This window comes from Gallus gallus, chromosome Z, assembly GCF_016699485.2.
Source record: "Gallus gallus isolate bGalGal1 chromosome Z, bGalGal1.mat.broiler.GRCg7b, whole genome shotgun sequence".
NCBI classification, from domain to species: Eukaryota; Metazoa; Chordata; class Aves; order Galliformes; family Phasianidae; genus Gallus; species Gallus gallus.
Genome location: NC_052572.1, coordinates 7,288,735 through 7,306,161, shown reverse-complemented (window position 1 = coordinate 7,306,161; position 17,427 = coordinate 7,288,735). Strand labels below are relative to the sequence as shown.

General features: G+C 39.9%; 1 protein-coding gene across 14 annotated transcripts in view; it reads right to left on the bottom strand.

The window, feature by feature from the left end:
• Window positions 1-17,427, bottom strand: part of CELF4 (CUGBP Elav-like family member 4) — a 725,820-nt gene that overhangs the window by 27,443 nt on the left and 680,950 nt on the right. For all 14 annotated transcript variants that reach the window (XR_001463894.4, XM_015277428.4, XM_004937077.5 and 11 more), the window contains exon 12: window positions 5,845-6,011. Coding sequence is in view for 13 of the 14 variants with exons in the window: in XM_015277428.4 (XP_015132914.1) it covers window positions 5,884-6,011 (128 nt within the window). In the remaining variant the exon portion in view is untranslated. The remainder of the gene's footprint in view (window positions 1-5,844; window positions 6,012-17,427) is intronic.

Here is a 17,427-nt window from a genome sequence, read left to right as displayed (position 1 = left end):
ACACAGCAATACTCCTGAAAAGCTGCCCTGCTTTGAGGAAGAACAAGTTCCAAATATTGCTGAATGGAATTCAGTGTCAGAGCAGTAATTACTGATTGTAATTTTGGAGTAAATGCAGTAATTAATTATTGTCGTTTTCCATCAGTGCATTATATTGTGTGCCAATCTTAGAATAACTACAATAATTAGTAAATGGGATTTTGCATGCTCTGCTATTGAAACTGTGGTTTATAGAAGCGACATGAGAGTTTTACCATCATAAAGTTATCAGTAATTTAAATGGGTGGACAGGTTAAAAATGATTGGCCTGAATAGAAGAGGTTTCCTTGTCAGTTTTGCAAATAACTTAAGCAGTTTTTGTTTCAAACTCCCCCAGTTATATCCAGTTCCATTCTCTCATGTATGAGCACAACAGTGTGAAGTTTGGGTTACAAACACACTATGAGGGACGTTTAATTTAATCACAGTTGTCAGTGGAAATTAAAAGGAAAAGTAACTCAAAGAAAAAGATTGGCTGAGCTGATGTTTTTCTAGTACCTAAACAGACTTTCCCAACTGAAGCTGTGCTGATTTCTTTCCCACTTTTTTTCACTTACATAAAACTTGAGCTGGAGTACTGTTTTGATGTAATGATGCTAGTGCAAATTTCTATAATGTGAGCAAGTCCCAAATGATCTAAGTGATGACTAAAGGATGGAAATGACAATCTGTGCAGGAGGAAGAGGAATTGGTTAGCATGATTGTATGATGCATAACTACAAGAAATGGCATTAGGTCCTGAAAAAGGATATGTAGTCTGAATCTCAAGCTGAACAGCTGGGCAGCAAACAGTGAGATCAATGCAACTGCACAACAGCCTCTCCCTGGAGGTAACAGAATACTAGCTGAGAGGGAAAAGCAACCCCAAATTCACTAGCACACTCCCATCTGACTTTGCATCGAAGTGATGAGAAATGACAAGAGGAGAAAGTCATAAATGCTCCATTTACATCTGTGGGTTTTTTTTTTTTTTTTTTCATTTCTCTTTTGTCTTTTTTCTTGTCATGGATGATTGGAATTTTGCTTGTTTATTTGATTTGTCTGATAATGTCTGCTTATTTTGAAATTTGTGTGTTTGTTTGTTTTCTTCTTATCAAAGAACAGAAAGTTGAAAATGCACAGCTTTCTGCCTTTATTTGGTTACATATATATTCCAATGGAAAAAATATAAATTCCTATGTGAAAAAATCATCACCTATTCCAGCCAGCTGCAAAAACAAGCACCTCATTCCTTCTACAATAGATCACATATCAGGAAGCTGTAAGGGAGGACCTAGACATCTTTTTTTTGTACTCAAACTTTGCTCTATGTTATTTCCTCTTGAAGAAGGAGGTTGCTTGGGGAATGCATTCTCAGTGCTTTGCCACTACTCTTCTCAGGAGAGGAGCTTATAAAAAAATCATATTGCTATTTTTTCCCTATCTTCCGTATCACTTCCACTCCACTCACTCTGTGTCACTCACATGTATTTTGTCCCACTCAGTTTCATGCCAGTCAGTACTTCAATTTAGACTCATCTCTCCATCTTTAGCTTTGAATAAAACTTCAATGGTATTGTATCTGAGGTGGAAAATAGCAGTTTTCCAATGACTGGTCACCGAAATGAGAGGGTAGTGAAGTGCTGGAACAGGCTGCCCAGAGAGGCTGTAGATGCCCTGTCCCTGGAGGTGTTAAGGGCCAGGTTGGATAGGGTCCTGGGCAGCTGGATCTAGTATTTGATCTAGTGGTTGGCAACCCTGATTGTGGCAGGGCTTGGAACCTGGTAATCCTTAAGGTCCCCTCCAACCCAAGCCACTCTATGATTCTATGAAATGGAGCCACAGGAGGAATCTGGATAGGATTTTCACTGCTCTTCTGTGCATCAGCAATTTAGTTATACTGCAGTGTACTTAAAAGCTCCTAGGAATGGCCACCCAAGTGAGCTGTGGATTTCAGTACTTTTTTTTCTTCATTATTTCATGCATTTACTATCTGAAAGACATATGAAGTGCCTTTGAATCTTTGCTTTCTGGTCCTAAGGGAGGATTTGTAATAGAATATATTGATTTTGGCAGAGTTGCCTCAAACGATCCTCCTCTTTCTTTTTCTTTCTATTCTCCCAACTCTATCCTTTTTTTGTTTTTCCTTCCTTCCTTCCTTTCTTCCTTCCTTCCTTCTTTCCTTCCTTCTTTCCTTCCTTCCTTCCTTCCTTCCTTCCTTCCTTCCTTCCTTCCTGCCTGCCTGCCTGCCTGCCTGCCTTCCTGCCCTCCTTTCTTCCTTCCTGCCTTCCTTCCTTCTTTCCTTTTTCCTTCCTTTTCTTCTCTTTCTCTCTTTCCTTCTTTCTTACTCTTTCTCTCTTTCTTTCTTTCTTCTTTTTTTGTTGCTATAATCACTTCTTTAATTATAAAGGAAAAAGAGAACAGAGGCAGACATTTTGAAAATATTTTGACTTCTGAATTCTTCAGAGCTTTTCCTTCTGCAGCTTGTGGACTTATTTGCCACATCACAGAGATACTTTCACTGTGTGACAGCAACTTTAGAGCACTTGCAAGGAAAACAAAGGACTTTCAATCACTGTGGGCTAGACTTGTGTCCCAAAAGAGAGATTTATCAATTAAAAAAAAAAAAAAAGTGCATTCAGAATTAAAATAGTGAAGATTTTTCCTTCTCGGTTGAGAAAAAACACTCTAGTGGATTACGTCAAGCTGGGTGTTTGCTTTTGTTTTTCGTTGGCAGCTTCTTATTTTTGGAAGGGTATTTGTTAAAACAAAGAACTTTCTTAGAAAAATCCCAATTAAAAAGTTTCTTGAGCACATACTTGAAGCACAAGAGTAACTGCCCCAGTGTCAGTATGGTTATTCACACATTTCAGATTGGAACTAATGGCCCTGAAGAGCAGTGACCAAAGCAAAAGAAAATAAAAACCAGTTATTGTGTTTCAGCCAGTTAAGGGAGCTGCTTGCTCTCAAGCTTTGCAATAGCTATCTGTGCTGTGGACCTGCAGACCTAGCTGACTTCTATCCTGGTGGTTTTAGGAAACATTGCTGCATTGTCAGTCTACTGCGTAGGCAAATCATTGACAGCCAAGAGCATTTTGGTGACTGGAGTCTGCAAATCAAACCAGGCATGGGGGTACACTAACACAGTGCTGAGTCAAAGACCCTTCTCTAGGTACAGCTAATTATTGAGGGTTTAGCCCCCTAGCCTGACTGAAAACTGGTGTACTGGGCCACCATGACTAAAAATTCCGTGTTTGCTTAGGGTGCTGGCATGGAGACCTCATAGCACTGGTAAACAAATAAGCTGAAGAGAGATCTGAATCTAAGCCCTTCCTGTCACTAAGTGTCCTTTTCAGTCTAACCCAATACAGTAGTTCCTACTCTAAATCAGATCCTCCCTTGGATACACTCTTTATGTGCCCTCCTGAGACCACATACACTTGGCTAATCTCTTTTGTGAGGTGCAAAATAAACCCCCAAAAAGTCACATACAAAGCTTTCTTCCTGGACAACTCCTTTCTGCTAAAAGACAGGTATATATTCAGCTCCTTCAATGGGTTCCTCAAGATGGAGTCTACATGAGAATAAGGACCTTTGAACTGCATCTACTAAGTTCTGGTAAGGACTCTGTGCTTCTAACAGAGGCAGAGGCACTGATCTGGTGATTTTGCTGGCAAGCAGAACAATAAAATCTAAGTATAAGCTTGGAAAGTCAAAGGACTTTGTAAGCAGAGAAAACCATTCAAAACTGTTTTTGTGCTTTGCAGAAGCATAGAAAAAAATGATCTAGGAGAAAGATTTGAAATTTCATTGCCATTTTACTTGACGGTTCCTTGACACATAAATTATTAGGGAAAAACCACAACCACCACCAAAATCCTAGTCCTACTACTGAGTTGTACTATTTTTTGGAAGGAAGCTAAGACCTCAAAGTCAGCCTTGTCATGAAAAGCTAGACCTAGCGAAATTGTAATTATCCATGATGAGGAAAACACAATAGACTCACACCCATGGATCTTAAAATTAACTGGAGTCTACACACTGCACTTCCTCGCATAATCATGAGAAACTAGCATATCCTAAGTGATCACAGCTGCCCTACAACATAAAGCTATTGCTCAGAGCCACACAACTATGAAGATGTTTATGTTTCTTCATCTATTTGCAGGTGTTATTGAAACTCTCCCCAGCAAAGACAATCCCTGCTTTAGCAAAATAGCATGCATGCATCTCCCCCAACACTTCTGAGCAAAACCTGCATTAAAAAAGCCAGTGTGATGAAGCAAAAAGCATTTTGATATGGAAACATATTTTGGTTTCAAGCTTCCAAGAGGCCTTACCATAAGCAAGTAAAATAAAAGAGGTATTTGAAGAGGGAAAATGCATTGAAATTATCTTGGTATAGTCACATATAAAGGAGTTTCTGAACTACGGAGGTTTATCTTGAGTCATTATTGTCATAGAAATACTAGAAGTCCCTGTGAAATTAGCTCACGCACCTAATGTGTTCATTGCACATTTTCTTAATCTACTTCATGTTGTCTTTAGTGCAGCACCTCTTTCAAAGATTTTTGATTCCGTTTCTTAATTCTCAGTAGAAAGGATACTGCTCTGAAGACCAGAACGAAGTATTTTCAAGTATATTAGAGATATCAGTGAAAAATGCCATCATTTCGTAGTTCTTTATGACTGTTGAAGATAGGGACTTTTCTACCTGAACACTTGGTGGGTCAAAAAAAGCCTGAATCAAAATCGCTGAACCTGAGATGTTATGGACAGAATGGCCTAGAAAGGTCACCTAACCCATCTCACTGTTACTAATTCAAGAGTGTAAACTGCTTGTTGCAGCTTAGGGCCACTGAAAGTGCTGGCTTTAAGGGGCAATCTGGTGTGGAATGGCTTTAATAGCAGAGAGACTTCCCATCTCTGTAAGAAACATGTACACTTTTATATTCATATTTCTCTAAGAATTATCTGGTGGAAAAGCCAGCCAGTGGTGGAAAACATTTCCATTTTTGAAAACATCTCCATTTTTGTTATTGCTGATAGGCTGGGATTCCAATGAAGCAAGCTTCTGCTTCTGATATTTTTGACATTTACATATGTTAGAAGTTTCCATCAAGCTGTCTCCTTTCCCAACAGCACAAAGTGCATGAGTATAACAATGAGACCCTCAATCAGATTTGTCTAGGTCCTCACTCAAGTAAAGCTTCCTTGGCTTCATCTGTACACAGAATTTAACAGTAGCTGAGCAAGATATGAGCAGGGATCTTTCTATTCATTTCTTGGGAACAAAGAAATTAGGGATTATTTAATTGTCAGGAAGACATATTAACATATAGTTATTATGCTGGGATGAAATTGGATACAGAATACACTGCATGAAGAATGAAGAATGCTTTGAAACATTTGCAACACAGAGCTATTGAGACAGACACTGTGCCAGTCCAGTCACCTGGGATTACACTGCAACCCAGTCCTATTGCTTAATTGCAGATTTTCTTCAGCAACCAGAAATGCTGTCTTTGGCTGAGCAAGAGGAATCAGGATAACTGCTGCCTCCCCTCTAGTAACCAGGAAGACTTTCTAGAGATGCAGGATGCCACTAGGGGAGCCCTTGTTAAGCATCCTTCAACCTCTCATTCTAATGAGGCACAAACAGTTCCTCGTTTATGTGCAGGTGTGTGTCTATGTGGTGTGGCTCTAGCCAGAGGCCTGAGTGGAAAAGGCAGAAGCCAGAGAGTTGCAGAGCTGAATCTTTTTGAGGGTCTACAACACAAAGAGAGGCTACAACCACAGCTGACACCCCCTTCCCCATGCAGTTACCTGTGCTAGTGCTTTGTATCCAGTGGTTCCCATAACTTCTCAGTAGGGACGATTAGCATCCTTTGGCCTCTTCAGCTGCACCTTCAGCCTCTTCATGCCAATCTGGAAGCCATTCATAGCTTGGATGGCAGCTTGGGCACTGGCAGGATTGTCAAAACTCACAAAACCTGTCAAAACATGAGGTAAGGTAGAATGTTTAATGTGCTGAAGGGGGCCAAGGCACGTACATGCAACGACCACTGAGAATGAACATGGGGAAGGGCTTGAGGGTGGTGGGAGGGAGGGAGTGAGCAGGTTAGGAGAGTGTGTGGGTGGGCAGGAAAGTGAGGAGAGGATGGTTGCCAGTAGGGGACGGAGGGTAAGAGGGGTTGTTACAGATTAGTGTCCCAGGACTCAGTGCCTGGTCTGAGTGCTAGTTCAGACAATAGACTACGTGAAGCATGGAAGTTCAGATGCTGGTGTCACAGTATCAGCACAGACAAGATTTGGGTTACCCTAGAGCTGGGTGTCAGCAGATGTGATGCATGGTCTCAATGCATTTGTTCTTTTTTCTTCTATTATGACTAGAGTAGATCTCTTTCTCCTTCGCACACCAACATAACCTTTCCTTTGCCTTCTAATATTCAGAATGAAGGGAACCTGATATACCTACCACTACCTCCTTATTACGGCAATATAAGCGAAATGTGAATTTAATAAGCTCTCCATTATGGTATTCATTGGCATGAATAGTTTGATTGTTGGCCACTTAAGCAATATGAGGAGCATAACTGGCAGTTACTGCAGACCTTTACTTTATGTTGATACTGCCATTGAGAAAGATGAACGCTCGTGCATTCCTAAGATGGTTTCTATAGGTAGTTTCATACCTTGTCAGCTTATCATTCAATCAGTTGTGGAGTGCATCTAGAAATAGAAACACCCACAGTGATTGAATTTTGTACCTACAGCCCACCCAACATGCCATACTTTGCCTCAGTGGAAAACCTGCTATCCAAAGATAAGAAGAGGCAAGACAGGTCATAACCAAACTAGATGCAATGCAGCAAACTCATTCAGCTTTGGAGAAAGTTTTTAATGTGACATTTTTCCTTAATTTAGCTCCAGGAGGAGACCTCATATGCCCATACTGTACATGATTTTTGCTGAAGTGACCATGAGACTGAGATACTGACGAGGCAGGGGGCCATCACTTTGTATAAGGATTGCTTCTGCTACCTTTGCCAGAAACGTCCCTGTGTGCCTGCAACATTTCTGAGCAAAAACCCTAGGTAAGTCTAGCCTGGACAAGCCTGCACTCCAGACAAAGCCATCTGTTTTCCCACCCCTGCAATGCTCTGGCAGCACAAATCAGCCCCAGGAACCCGGTGTCTCTCAGTAGACAGACTGAAATGAAGAGACATGTTTAGAGCCCCTCAAAAAGCTAATGCTGAGCATTTGCTGCCAGGTATACACCTGCTCCTGACAACAGCACTGGACATGGTTTACAGCCTTGGGCTGTTCTGTATTTGCATTCAGCAGCACCTCCTCTTTGGTCTAGTTCCTCCTTGAAAGCAAGTCTCTCACATGACACAGGGTGGCTTGCGTTTGAAGACACACACACACACAAGAATACACACATATACAGAAACACATCTTCTCACTCTTGCATTAAAGCTGTATTCCCTGCCTTTAGATAATAATGTAGCTGTATGAGAGGTCATAAAATGTAAAATCTCAGCTTCATAGTGAGACAACAGTATTATTAAGTGTGGCAAAAATGGTTTTAAGAGGGAGACCCATTAAACAAATAGGTATCCCTCCTTGTCCTCCTCTCTTGATCTTCTATGATTCTATGATTCTTGAAGCAAAACTGCAACTAACTGGCTCTCTGTACAGTTATCCTGCCAGCTACCTGGGTGAGGCAGTACCAACACTGCAGCTCTGAAGATGTGAGCAGAAGTGTTGCTCAAGCCTCACAGGAGTCATCAATCTCTAGACAGAAAACTAGAGTTATAGTGAGTAATGAGCTGTAGTATTATTAAATGGCAATGGATCTGCATTTGCAATCACATCTTAGCCAGTAAGTACCTGGTAATGTTCCCAGTTTACATTTGACTAGTTGAATAATCTATCAGTCAACAATGCTCTGTGATTTGATCTCAGCAAGAAGAAAGAAAATGAGCACCTCCTAATTTCACCTGAGTGGATTTATTCTTCAGATACTGCTGGAAGATCTTTGGAAATGCTCTCCTTGATCTTCAGCTTGAAATGTGCTGTCTAGCTAACTCACATCTTTGAATGTAGTTATAGTAAAAGACTGATCTTTTAAAAATAACCTCTAGACTGTTAATACTCCTGTCTGAGACTCATCAGTTATCTCTAACAGTAAACCAAAACTGTGCCAGGGAAGTTCAGAGAAAGTGAAGCTCAATCACCTCTACCACTGAATTGTTAGAAAGACTCTTGACACAGTTTCGGCTTTTGCCTAACTCCAAAATTTCTGGACACACTGTATTAGCACAGTAAAGAAACTGTTTTCAGTACTTAGCTTGGATGTTGCCACCATATTTTGGAAAGTAACAGGATTTAATAGTTTGGGTGTGGGTCATTCTGTGCCAGCTGGACCCAGTGCTAGACACAAGTGCCAGGTACGTTTACTATTAGACACAGCTACCAAGTATGAAAGCTGAGTTGGCTGCAGCTGCATAACTGTTTATATCATGTCTTTGGAGAGCCTAGCTTCCATGTGAACTTTGATTTCTACTCTTGTAACTGGTCCTGTTGCAATGTACTTCTACTGGTTAAACATGCTCATTCAGAGTGTGTCTACACATACATCCATTTATGAGCAAGTCACCTTGGGATCCTAAAATAATCAATGGAGATTTAGCCAATATGGTCAGTGGAGCATACAGTGCAATTTATTTTTTTTGGTGGGCCACAACTAACTGTGCTCAGATGAATCATGCTATGAATCCCACTGGCTGTGTATCAGGGACCAGCACAGACTGCAGTGATGATGAGCATGCAGCTTAAACTGAGGTTTTACTTGGTGTTTACCAGTTTCTGCAGTTGGGACTGACATCTTCAGGTAGGACTGTGTTAACTGGCTAATGCCTGTATGGGTCACTCCTCAAAGCGGTATTAATTATGGAATCAAAATACTTGCAAACCCCACCAGAAATACTGCCAGATGTGTTGGAGGTCTACCATTTGTCTACTTTTGCTAAGACAGACCTTTAATTGGGTAATAAGCCCTGCTGCTGGGATGCTGTTACCTCTGTGAGAACTCTGCCTTTAGATAAGCTCACAAAGCTACTTTGGTTTTTATCATCACTTTGCTTTTAAGATGGAATTCTAAGGCCATTTTCTCACTCTGTGCAAAGCTGTAAATAATACAGCATTTTAACAAATGGGACTAATAAGAGAGATCAGAAGTGCATTTGCTCACTATATTTCATTTAGACCAGATAATGAAGCTGGGAGTTGTACTTTGATGCTATTGGTATATCAGTTGCCTACAGATCTGGACTGGATTTGGATTATTTATTTTATTATCCTTAGTTGTCCTGATATCAACTGATGTAATATAAAGATCTCTGCTGTCTAGCTGCTGGGGATGGAGGGGCTATATTGGGTGGAGGAGGAGGGCAAATGCCTTTAATTGTGCATTTTTATTATAAGCACTTCCTAGGGACAGGGCAGTTAATACCTCTATCTTCATTTGAATTTGACTGATTCAGTTTTCAGGGTCTTGATATGCCCAGAAGCTGCTGATGTGTTCAGCTCTTCCCGTTCCTGTTATTTACACGCAGTGGTATTCATGTTATTAAAGACATTTGGATGGACTTCAAAAAGAAGGAAAGTTATGGTTTATTCTGAGAGCTGAGATTTCACAATGATAAAGGGACAGGAAGATAGACAAGCCATGCTGACAATATCATGTTCCTTTCTCTTTTCAGGCCAAATATCTACTGATAGATTATATGACAGTCTTCTGTTAATTGGACTATTGACGGCTCACCAGCTTTGTTTCTCTTCTGATATCTGCTGGATTTAAACACATATGGCTAAGAACAGGAAAGAGTAGGTGCTTTCTTTCTGAATAGCTTCAGTGCTTGGGTTTGTAACTACAGGGTCAAAGCACGATGCTGGCACTTCCTTTGCTGAAGAAGCCATCTGTGTTTTGAGCACTGCCCCTGCATTGTCATCTACACTCTTAAAGGACAAAAGAGAAAGGGAGAGGTTATAAAACTTGAAGCTGTTTCTGTGCATTAGTTAATTAATAATCAGAGAAATATATGTCCTGGTCGAAGATGGTTGGTAGGAGGACAGGATTTTGTGATAAATCTATTTTATGTTTTTTTTTTTTTTTTCTTTCCCTCAGGATTATGTAAAAAGGCTGTTCTAATAAATGATTTATCAAAGCAGCAAAGAATCAAGAAATATGCTAGGATTGCAGCTCAGGGCATCTAATCTTCCTGACTCTGTACAGCAGCTTCCAGAAGGTACTGACATTGGAGTCCATGGCTTTTCCTGACCGGATCTTTTCCTGCATGACTTTTGCTACAGATGGAAATAGGGGTAATGTCTTGGAGGGAATTTTGATTTAAGTCCCATATTTTCCATTGGAATCTGTGGCATCGGGGCATTCTGAGGGAGCTTCATGCCTTTATCATGACACCAGCACATTTTCTCTCTGTAGCTGATTTTTCTGTTTTAACCAGCTGAGATGGTAAAGGAGGAACTCACAATCTGTCTCAGGACACATTTGAAGATTGTTTTGTGACTGTGAACTTTTCATTCACAGCAAGTAGTGTCTCTGCATGGTCATGAATTACTTTGTGCAGTAAGTGCAGTCCTGAATGAGCACATCGTTAGGTTCCCATGGATTCCTAATTGGTCTTTGTGAGTCTTCTGTTTCTCTTTGCATTCCGCAATGAGAATTAGCAGTCAGTGTGCAAAACAGGCTTTTGATGATCTGCTACCAGGTGGGAATAACATTTTGCTTCTCTTCAGTGGAAGCCTTCCTCTAGACAGAGCACAGTGCATGGAAACAACACTGAGCATCCCCAAAAATAGAAGTCAAGACCCTTCATCCAGACTTTTGAGCTTGGGACACATGGTCCTACAGGTCTGCTCATTTAACCAGGCTGTTCTCAGGCAGTGGAAAGGAAAATAGGAACCTCAAGGAAATAAATATTTAACTTGTTTTAAAATTAAGAAGAATTATTGGATACCTGTGCTGGATGCTTGCTGTACACAACTACAATCTCAGCAATGCACTCTGTAAAAGTTTCCCATGAAAATATAGAAGTTGGTCCTTGTAAGTACTTTTTTGGAGGGGTGAGTTACAGTTTTCTGGTTCTGACTGTCAATCTATTTGTCCGACTAACAAGAGGGATATTTCCTAGCACTCGCTGTTGCTGCAGCTATGGATGACATTAGCTAAGGAGACAATCTCATTCTGTTGAACTTTTGTCCCTTCATTCAACTCACACTGGTCTCAGCAGTGGAAAATGTAAGAAAAGAGGAAGCTATTGTGTTCTGTGGGATCTGTGCATGTGGAGACAAATTCCCATACAATGAAAGGAAAGAACCACCATGCTCACGGGCTTGGGACTAGTGCAGGAGAAGTCCATGCCCCTTGCTTTCCTTGAATATAAAGTGTTGCTACCCATAGACAGGAGGGGAGCTGAACTAGACTAGCAAAGTGGAGGAAGCTGCTGAAAGCACTGGCAATTGCTTACACTCTCTTTCTTCCAAAAACATTTGTGTTAATAATTAGGGAATTTGTTATTAACGCAATAGGCCATTAAAATAACTGTTCCTTCGGAGCATGGTTTCACTGCTTTTGTTACTAACCAGTGAAGGGTGACATCCAGAAAAGGCAAGGAGGCATTTTCAGTTGGGAAGGCAACTATGGTGTGCTCAAACCAAAAGAGCTTTCTCCTCTACAGGAAGGGTTCTGTGGAGGAGCTCCCATCCTCCTCCCCCCTCCAGGAGCCGACCTCCTGCCTCTCAGCTTTTCCTTGCTACTTCAGTGCATTTCATTTCTAAGACTGCTCAATTTCTCTTTTCCCATGTTTATTAGTCTTATCAGAGAACAGAGGCTTTCTTTTAATTGCCTTGCAAGGTCTTTGCCTTGCTATGTTCTTTACACAATGTAGTAGCTGCTTGCAATTTTTTAGTGCTGTAAAGAATTTCAGGATACAATCTGTATGTAAGTAGCTCTATAATGTATGTGTGCATTGGAAGGAATTGTATTGTACGGTGATTTATGGGTCCTGGAATACTCAATAAAGGAGTATGTCTGCAGATCAAGGGCATAGCACTTCAGCTGTTTTCCAGTGTCTAATAGGGTTGGATGACTTTTTGGAATATTTAACCTTCTGATGTTTTATCATGTCCAAGTGAGATCTGTCTATCCAGTTAAACATCCCATGCCTTCATCCATCCATCCATCCATCCATCCATCCATCCATCCATCCATCCATCCATCCATCCATCCATCCACCCATCCATCCATTTTGTAATGTATGAACAGGCAGTAACTGATGACTATGCTAAACAACTACTATTAAATATTTCACATCTGTGGGATGAGATAACTGGAACCTCAGAATATTCAAAGAATTGGCTCAGAAATTTGCTGAACCATTAATGTTCATTTTAGATATTTATGGAATATTAGAAAAGCTTCAAAGTGTTGCAGAAAGAAAACAACATCTTTTCTTAATTTTTAAGGATGTAAACAAAATGACCTAGTAAACCTAGTTAATCTTTCATAAGCTAGGTAAATTTATAAAAATGATGGTATGAGATCATATGACAAAGAATTAAAAGGTGTACTATCAATACTAATTGGCGTGATTTCATGTAAAATATAATCTATCAGATAAACTTGATCTTATGAAATTGCAAATTGGGTTAATAAAGAAAACTTTCATAGAGTACAATTAAACTCTTCTGGAGTATTTGACAGAGATTTCCTTTATAAAAATAAAAGCAGCTCATATTAAGCTTCTAAAAAACTGATATACCAGCAAAAAAATTATAAATTATGAGTTATAATGTCAAAGTGTTTCTTGTAGGGTCCTCCAGGAGCATGTTAAAATCTCTGTGCTTTCCAGTTTCTGTAACACTACCTGGAAGATATCTAAAGTAACTACTGGTAAAATTTGCCAGTGATGCTGAAAGTGGTAAAAAATGACACAGTAAGTCAGGCTGACCTGGGTCACTATGTAGTCTGGATTCAGTTAAATAGAGTTCATTCTAACCCAACCAAATGCGGAATTAAGTATCCACAGGAAAAAAATATGGGTAGCTCATAAAAAGGAGAATTATTCACTAGAAAATAGTTCTTGTAAGAAGAATGTAAGTTTCTTGATAATAGCCAAATACACGAGCTCTCAGGATTAAGCTGAAACACTTAAAGGGCTCAGTACAGTCTCTGGATAAAGCCAATCTCTGGGGAATATCCTCTAGAGATAGTGAAGTGATGTTACTTCTGAATAAGACTCAGAAAAATCCTTACTGGAATTTTGCATTTAGTTTGGGTGATTTCTTTAAAAATATACATATTTTAAGGATTATTCAGAACTACAAGAATAATTCTAGATCTGAAAAAGTAATAATAGGTGCCATGGTTTATTGAGGAGAATATTAACAACTTTCCAATCATAATTTATAAGTAATCTCTAATGTGGGGTTTTGTAATACAGAAAAAAAAGAGCTTCCACTGGATGGAAGCAGACTTCTGACAAATTTAAAATGGAAATAAGACACTGAGTCTGCATTTTTTAAATAGTGAAGGTAATTAACTATTTTGGAACATCTTGTTTAGCAATAGGGGTGGAGCACCTATCACATGAAATCTTGATTAAGAGATTTTCTAAAAGGGATGCTATGACTCAAGCTGAATGTTTGAACATGTCACATGAGCTGTGGTATCTGGCATATGTTACTTTGGAATTCAGTCCAAAGGATCAGAACAGTCCCTTCTGATACTGTATATCTGTCTGTCTGTCTGTCTATTGCTCATTTCACTTTTGAGATATTTGGAAAATCAGTTCTTGCCTACTTATCTGGCATGGACTGTGGTAACTGTCACGACAAAGGTGACAATTGATGCTAATGCCTTATAATAAATGGCCCCAAAGTGTGAGCTGTGGACCACTGAGACAGCTGACTGGTACTCGTTCTTCATCTTGCTTCCAGCTGAGAGAAACTGAACAGATGGGAAGGGGAGATTAAATGAAGAGTGAAAGTAGATGGCATGATTAACTTTCTCTAAAGGTCAGAACACCCAGTGCAGAAGGTAGCTAGAAATACATGAGCTTCTTCCCTGTGTCACCTTCCCGTCATCCCAAGCAGCTACTTCCATACAGTGAAGCAGTGTGATCTTGAATGTGCAGAGAAGTGGTCCCTGCTATTGTGCATTGTCAGTTGGATGCTCTCCAGATGCTGCTTTAAAGGAGCAGTTGCCGAAAAGGTTTGAGGGCTGTAGATGCTGACCCTCAGTATGCTAGTTCTAACCAAGAAGACTTTCATTTCTATTATCCTCCTCTTTCACAACCTGTACTTTCATATAGATATTGTTGCCATGATTACACTGAAAGCACATGATTAAAATTCAAGATTAGACTAAAATTTAGTCAGTTTAAATTACTGCACGGTCTGATCTGGAGTTTTGACTCATATACATCTGGAAACAGGGCACATGATCAGGACTGACTTCTAAACACAGAAAAAGAAGAAAAAGCTAATAAAGAAAACCACAACAGATTTCTCATCGTAAGAACAAAGGTAACATTAAAAGCTCTTTTTCCTGTGTACAGAACCCATCTAAAGGATGTGCATCTGTATGTCTAATTCTGTGGACTGTGGGGTTACTCATTCTGTTTAGTAGGAGTTGAAGTCATCAAATGAGTGGATGAAAGAAGGGAAGGATTTGGGCTTCAGGCAACCTCTGAAGACCACATGAAGACCTCGTGAATGAACTTGGATATGTTGGATACATACATGTCTGCTGTGAACAAGAAGAACTGTATTTCATCTAAAAGAAAGGTCATGCTCCTACACAATATCTTTCTCATACGGAACAGTCTAGCCAGCAGGAATTGCTTACAGATAAGTGAATAATACTTGGTTCTGTATGGGTGATAAATGGAACTGAAGGAATTTTCTAACTGCCTTCATAAACAGAAATAACTCTTCTTCCTATTTTTACATTGGTTTTATTGGAGTTGTACATTATAAACAAGAAGAAACTGACTAATGAAGCTCCCAACAGACATGTCACTTCCAACAGATGTGTCCCAGTCCATTTATTATCTTAATCTCCATTTCTTTTCCCCAAAGTTCTTTCTTAGATTCCACTGAATTTCTAGATTCTTGATAAAGAAGCTACGCATGAACACTGCAGAAAGCAGCAGTCATCTTTCCTGGACCAGCAGGAAGATGCACTGAATTTCACTACTGACTACAGACAGTTCTTCATGTTTAGAATGAATCAGCAATGTTCAGAATCCTCATCTTACTCCTCATTGATCATTACCTAGATGGAAAAACTAACAGTCTCTCCCCTTTACATTATTACATACATTGTACCCCATTATCGGTAGATTGGGGCAACCTACTAAATATATAAGACTAGAAGCTTCTCTTGTTGCACAGCCCAGAAATTTCTGTTCAGAAGGCAGAAATAGTGATTAGCAACTTTTGGCAATACTTTTCACAAAATGCATTACTTTCTATGGAGGTTATTCAGTGAAAAACAGTGAACAAAACTAGAAGTGAAATCAACAGCAAAAAACGTCATATGTGATGAGTCAGCTGGGAAGCAAAAGAAAAGAGAGAGGTTCTCAATATATTAATTAGTAGTCTGTGATCTGGCACTGGGCTACGCTAAGTACCAAGAGGAGAAATGAAAGTCTTACACTTTTTAAATTGGGAGATAAGGTACCGGGCCTGATCCACCATTACACCTGTAGTCTTTTCAGTGTCAGTGTAATACCTCTGCATTTTTGGTAACCCACGATGGAAAAGATATGATCAGCTGGCTTCTTTTGTCATTAACATCAACAGGAAATAAACAACTTCATATTATAGTGTAGCTGCTGATAAATTCCTCTGGGTCTGCCAGCAGACAATTTACCACTAATGGCCTTTGACAGAATATCTTGAATTCTGCAGATGTCTGTGAAACCCAATGAAAGTCCTTCTGCAGTCCCTCAGAAAAGTAACGTTCAGTCTGAGGGATCTGAGTTATATCATTGATTGCCTACAACCTGATCTAATTCTGGCTTTTGTGGCACCTGCACAATAATCCCTCCAAACTCTTGGTCCAGCCTCGAGCAGGAGACAGAAAAATAAATTACGCTTATATTTTCATTACTGAAATAAGAGGAGTAGAAATATCACTGGAAAACCCATCTGTGAAAACACCTTTGGTTTGAAAAACTTAAGATCTAAGAAATGCAGGATGGTGATGGATAATTTGGACAGGAATCTAGATTTGAAGAGGTGGATTAAAAATGCACCTCCTAAAAAATGTGGATCCCGAATCGACTCCTAGAGTACAGAAACAAAAATTCTTCTCTCACAAGCATTTTTAAAAGATTGGTAAGACAATACTTCTCGAGCCCGTTTAGCCGAGGAGATACAAAATGACCAAGGAAAACACCTTACAAATTCTGGAAACCTTACTGGGGAAGGATTTTAAAAGGTGATTAGGAACCTATCTTGAGAACAGTCATATAAATTCTTCTTCAAGTGGTATGAAAAATCAAATTCTTCAGGCATGTATGCCAAAAATGGAGAAAGCCTGTTGCCTGTGAAGTAGCCAAAGAGTATCTGCACTTAGGTGTTACAAGGACCTCCTCTGTTTTATAATAGTAAATGTACCTGTTAATATAGGATGTCAGGATGGTAGAAGAGGGCTCAAGTTCAGTGTCTCTAGGTTTTAAATAGCTTACATCTCAAGAAGATCTTGTCAGTGGTGTGCAAAGGACAGCAGCATTCTGAGCTCTATTAACCAGGAGCATGGCTAGTCAATAAGGGAATGATTCTTCTTCTCTGCTCAGCACTTGACCACATCTGGATACTACAGCTATTTTGGGCACCCAATCTCAACATAGGAAAGACAGTAGCAAAGTGGAGTGAGTTCAGCATAGATCCATAAGGATGACCCCAGGCTGAACACTTGTCCTCTGAGATAAGCAAGATAGTTCCTTCATGGTGGTACATGGTGGGGAATGAGATACAAGGGGAAGAAACTGAAACAAGAGAAGTTCAGGCTGGATATAAAGAAAAGCTTTTTCACCATGAAGGTTAGCAAATGTTGGAGCAGGTTGACAAAATGCATCTCCATTCTTGGGGGTTTTCAGGACCTAAGTGGATAAATCCCTGAGCAACCCTGAGGTCCAGTTCCATAGCTGACCTTGCTCTGGGCAGAAGGTTGGACTCCTGAGGTCTGTGAAAGGCTCTGTGAGTCTATAAATAGGGAGAAACAGCAATTTCCACAATTTATGATTAATAATCCCAGTGACCTTCACAAGGTACGATGGATATACCCTACAGGCTTATAAAGTCTTACTC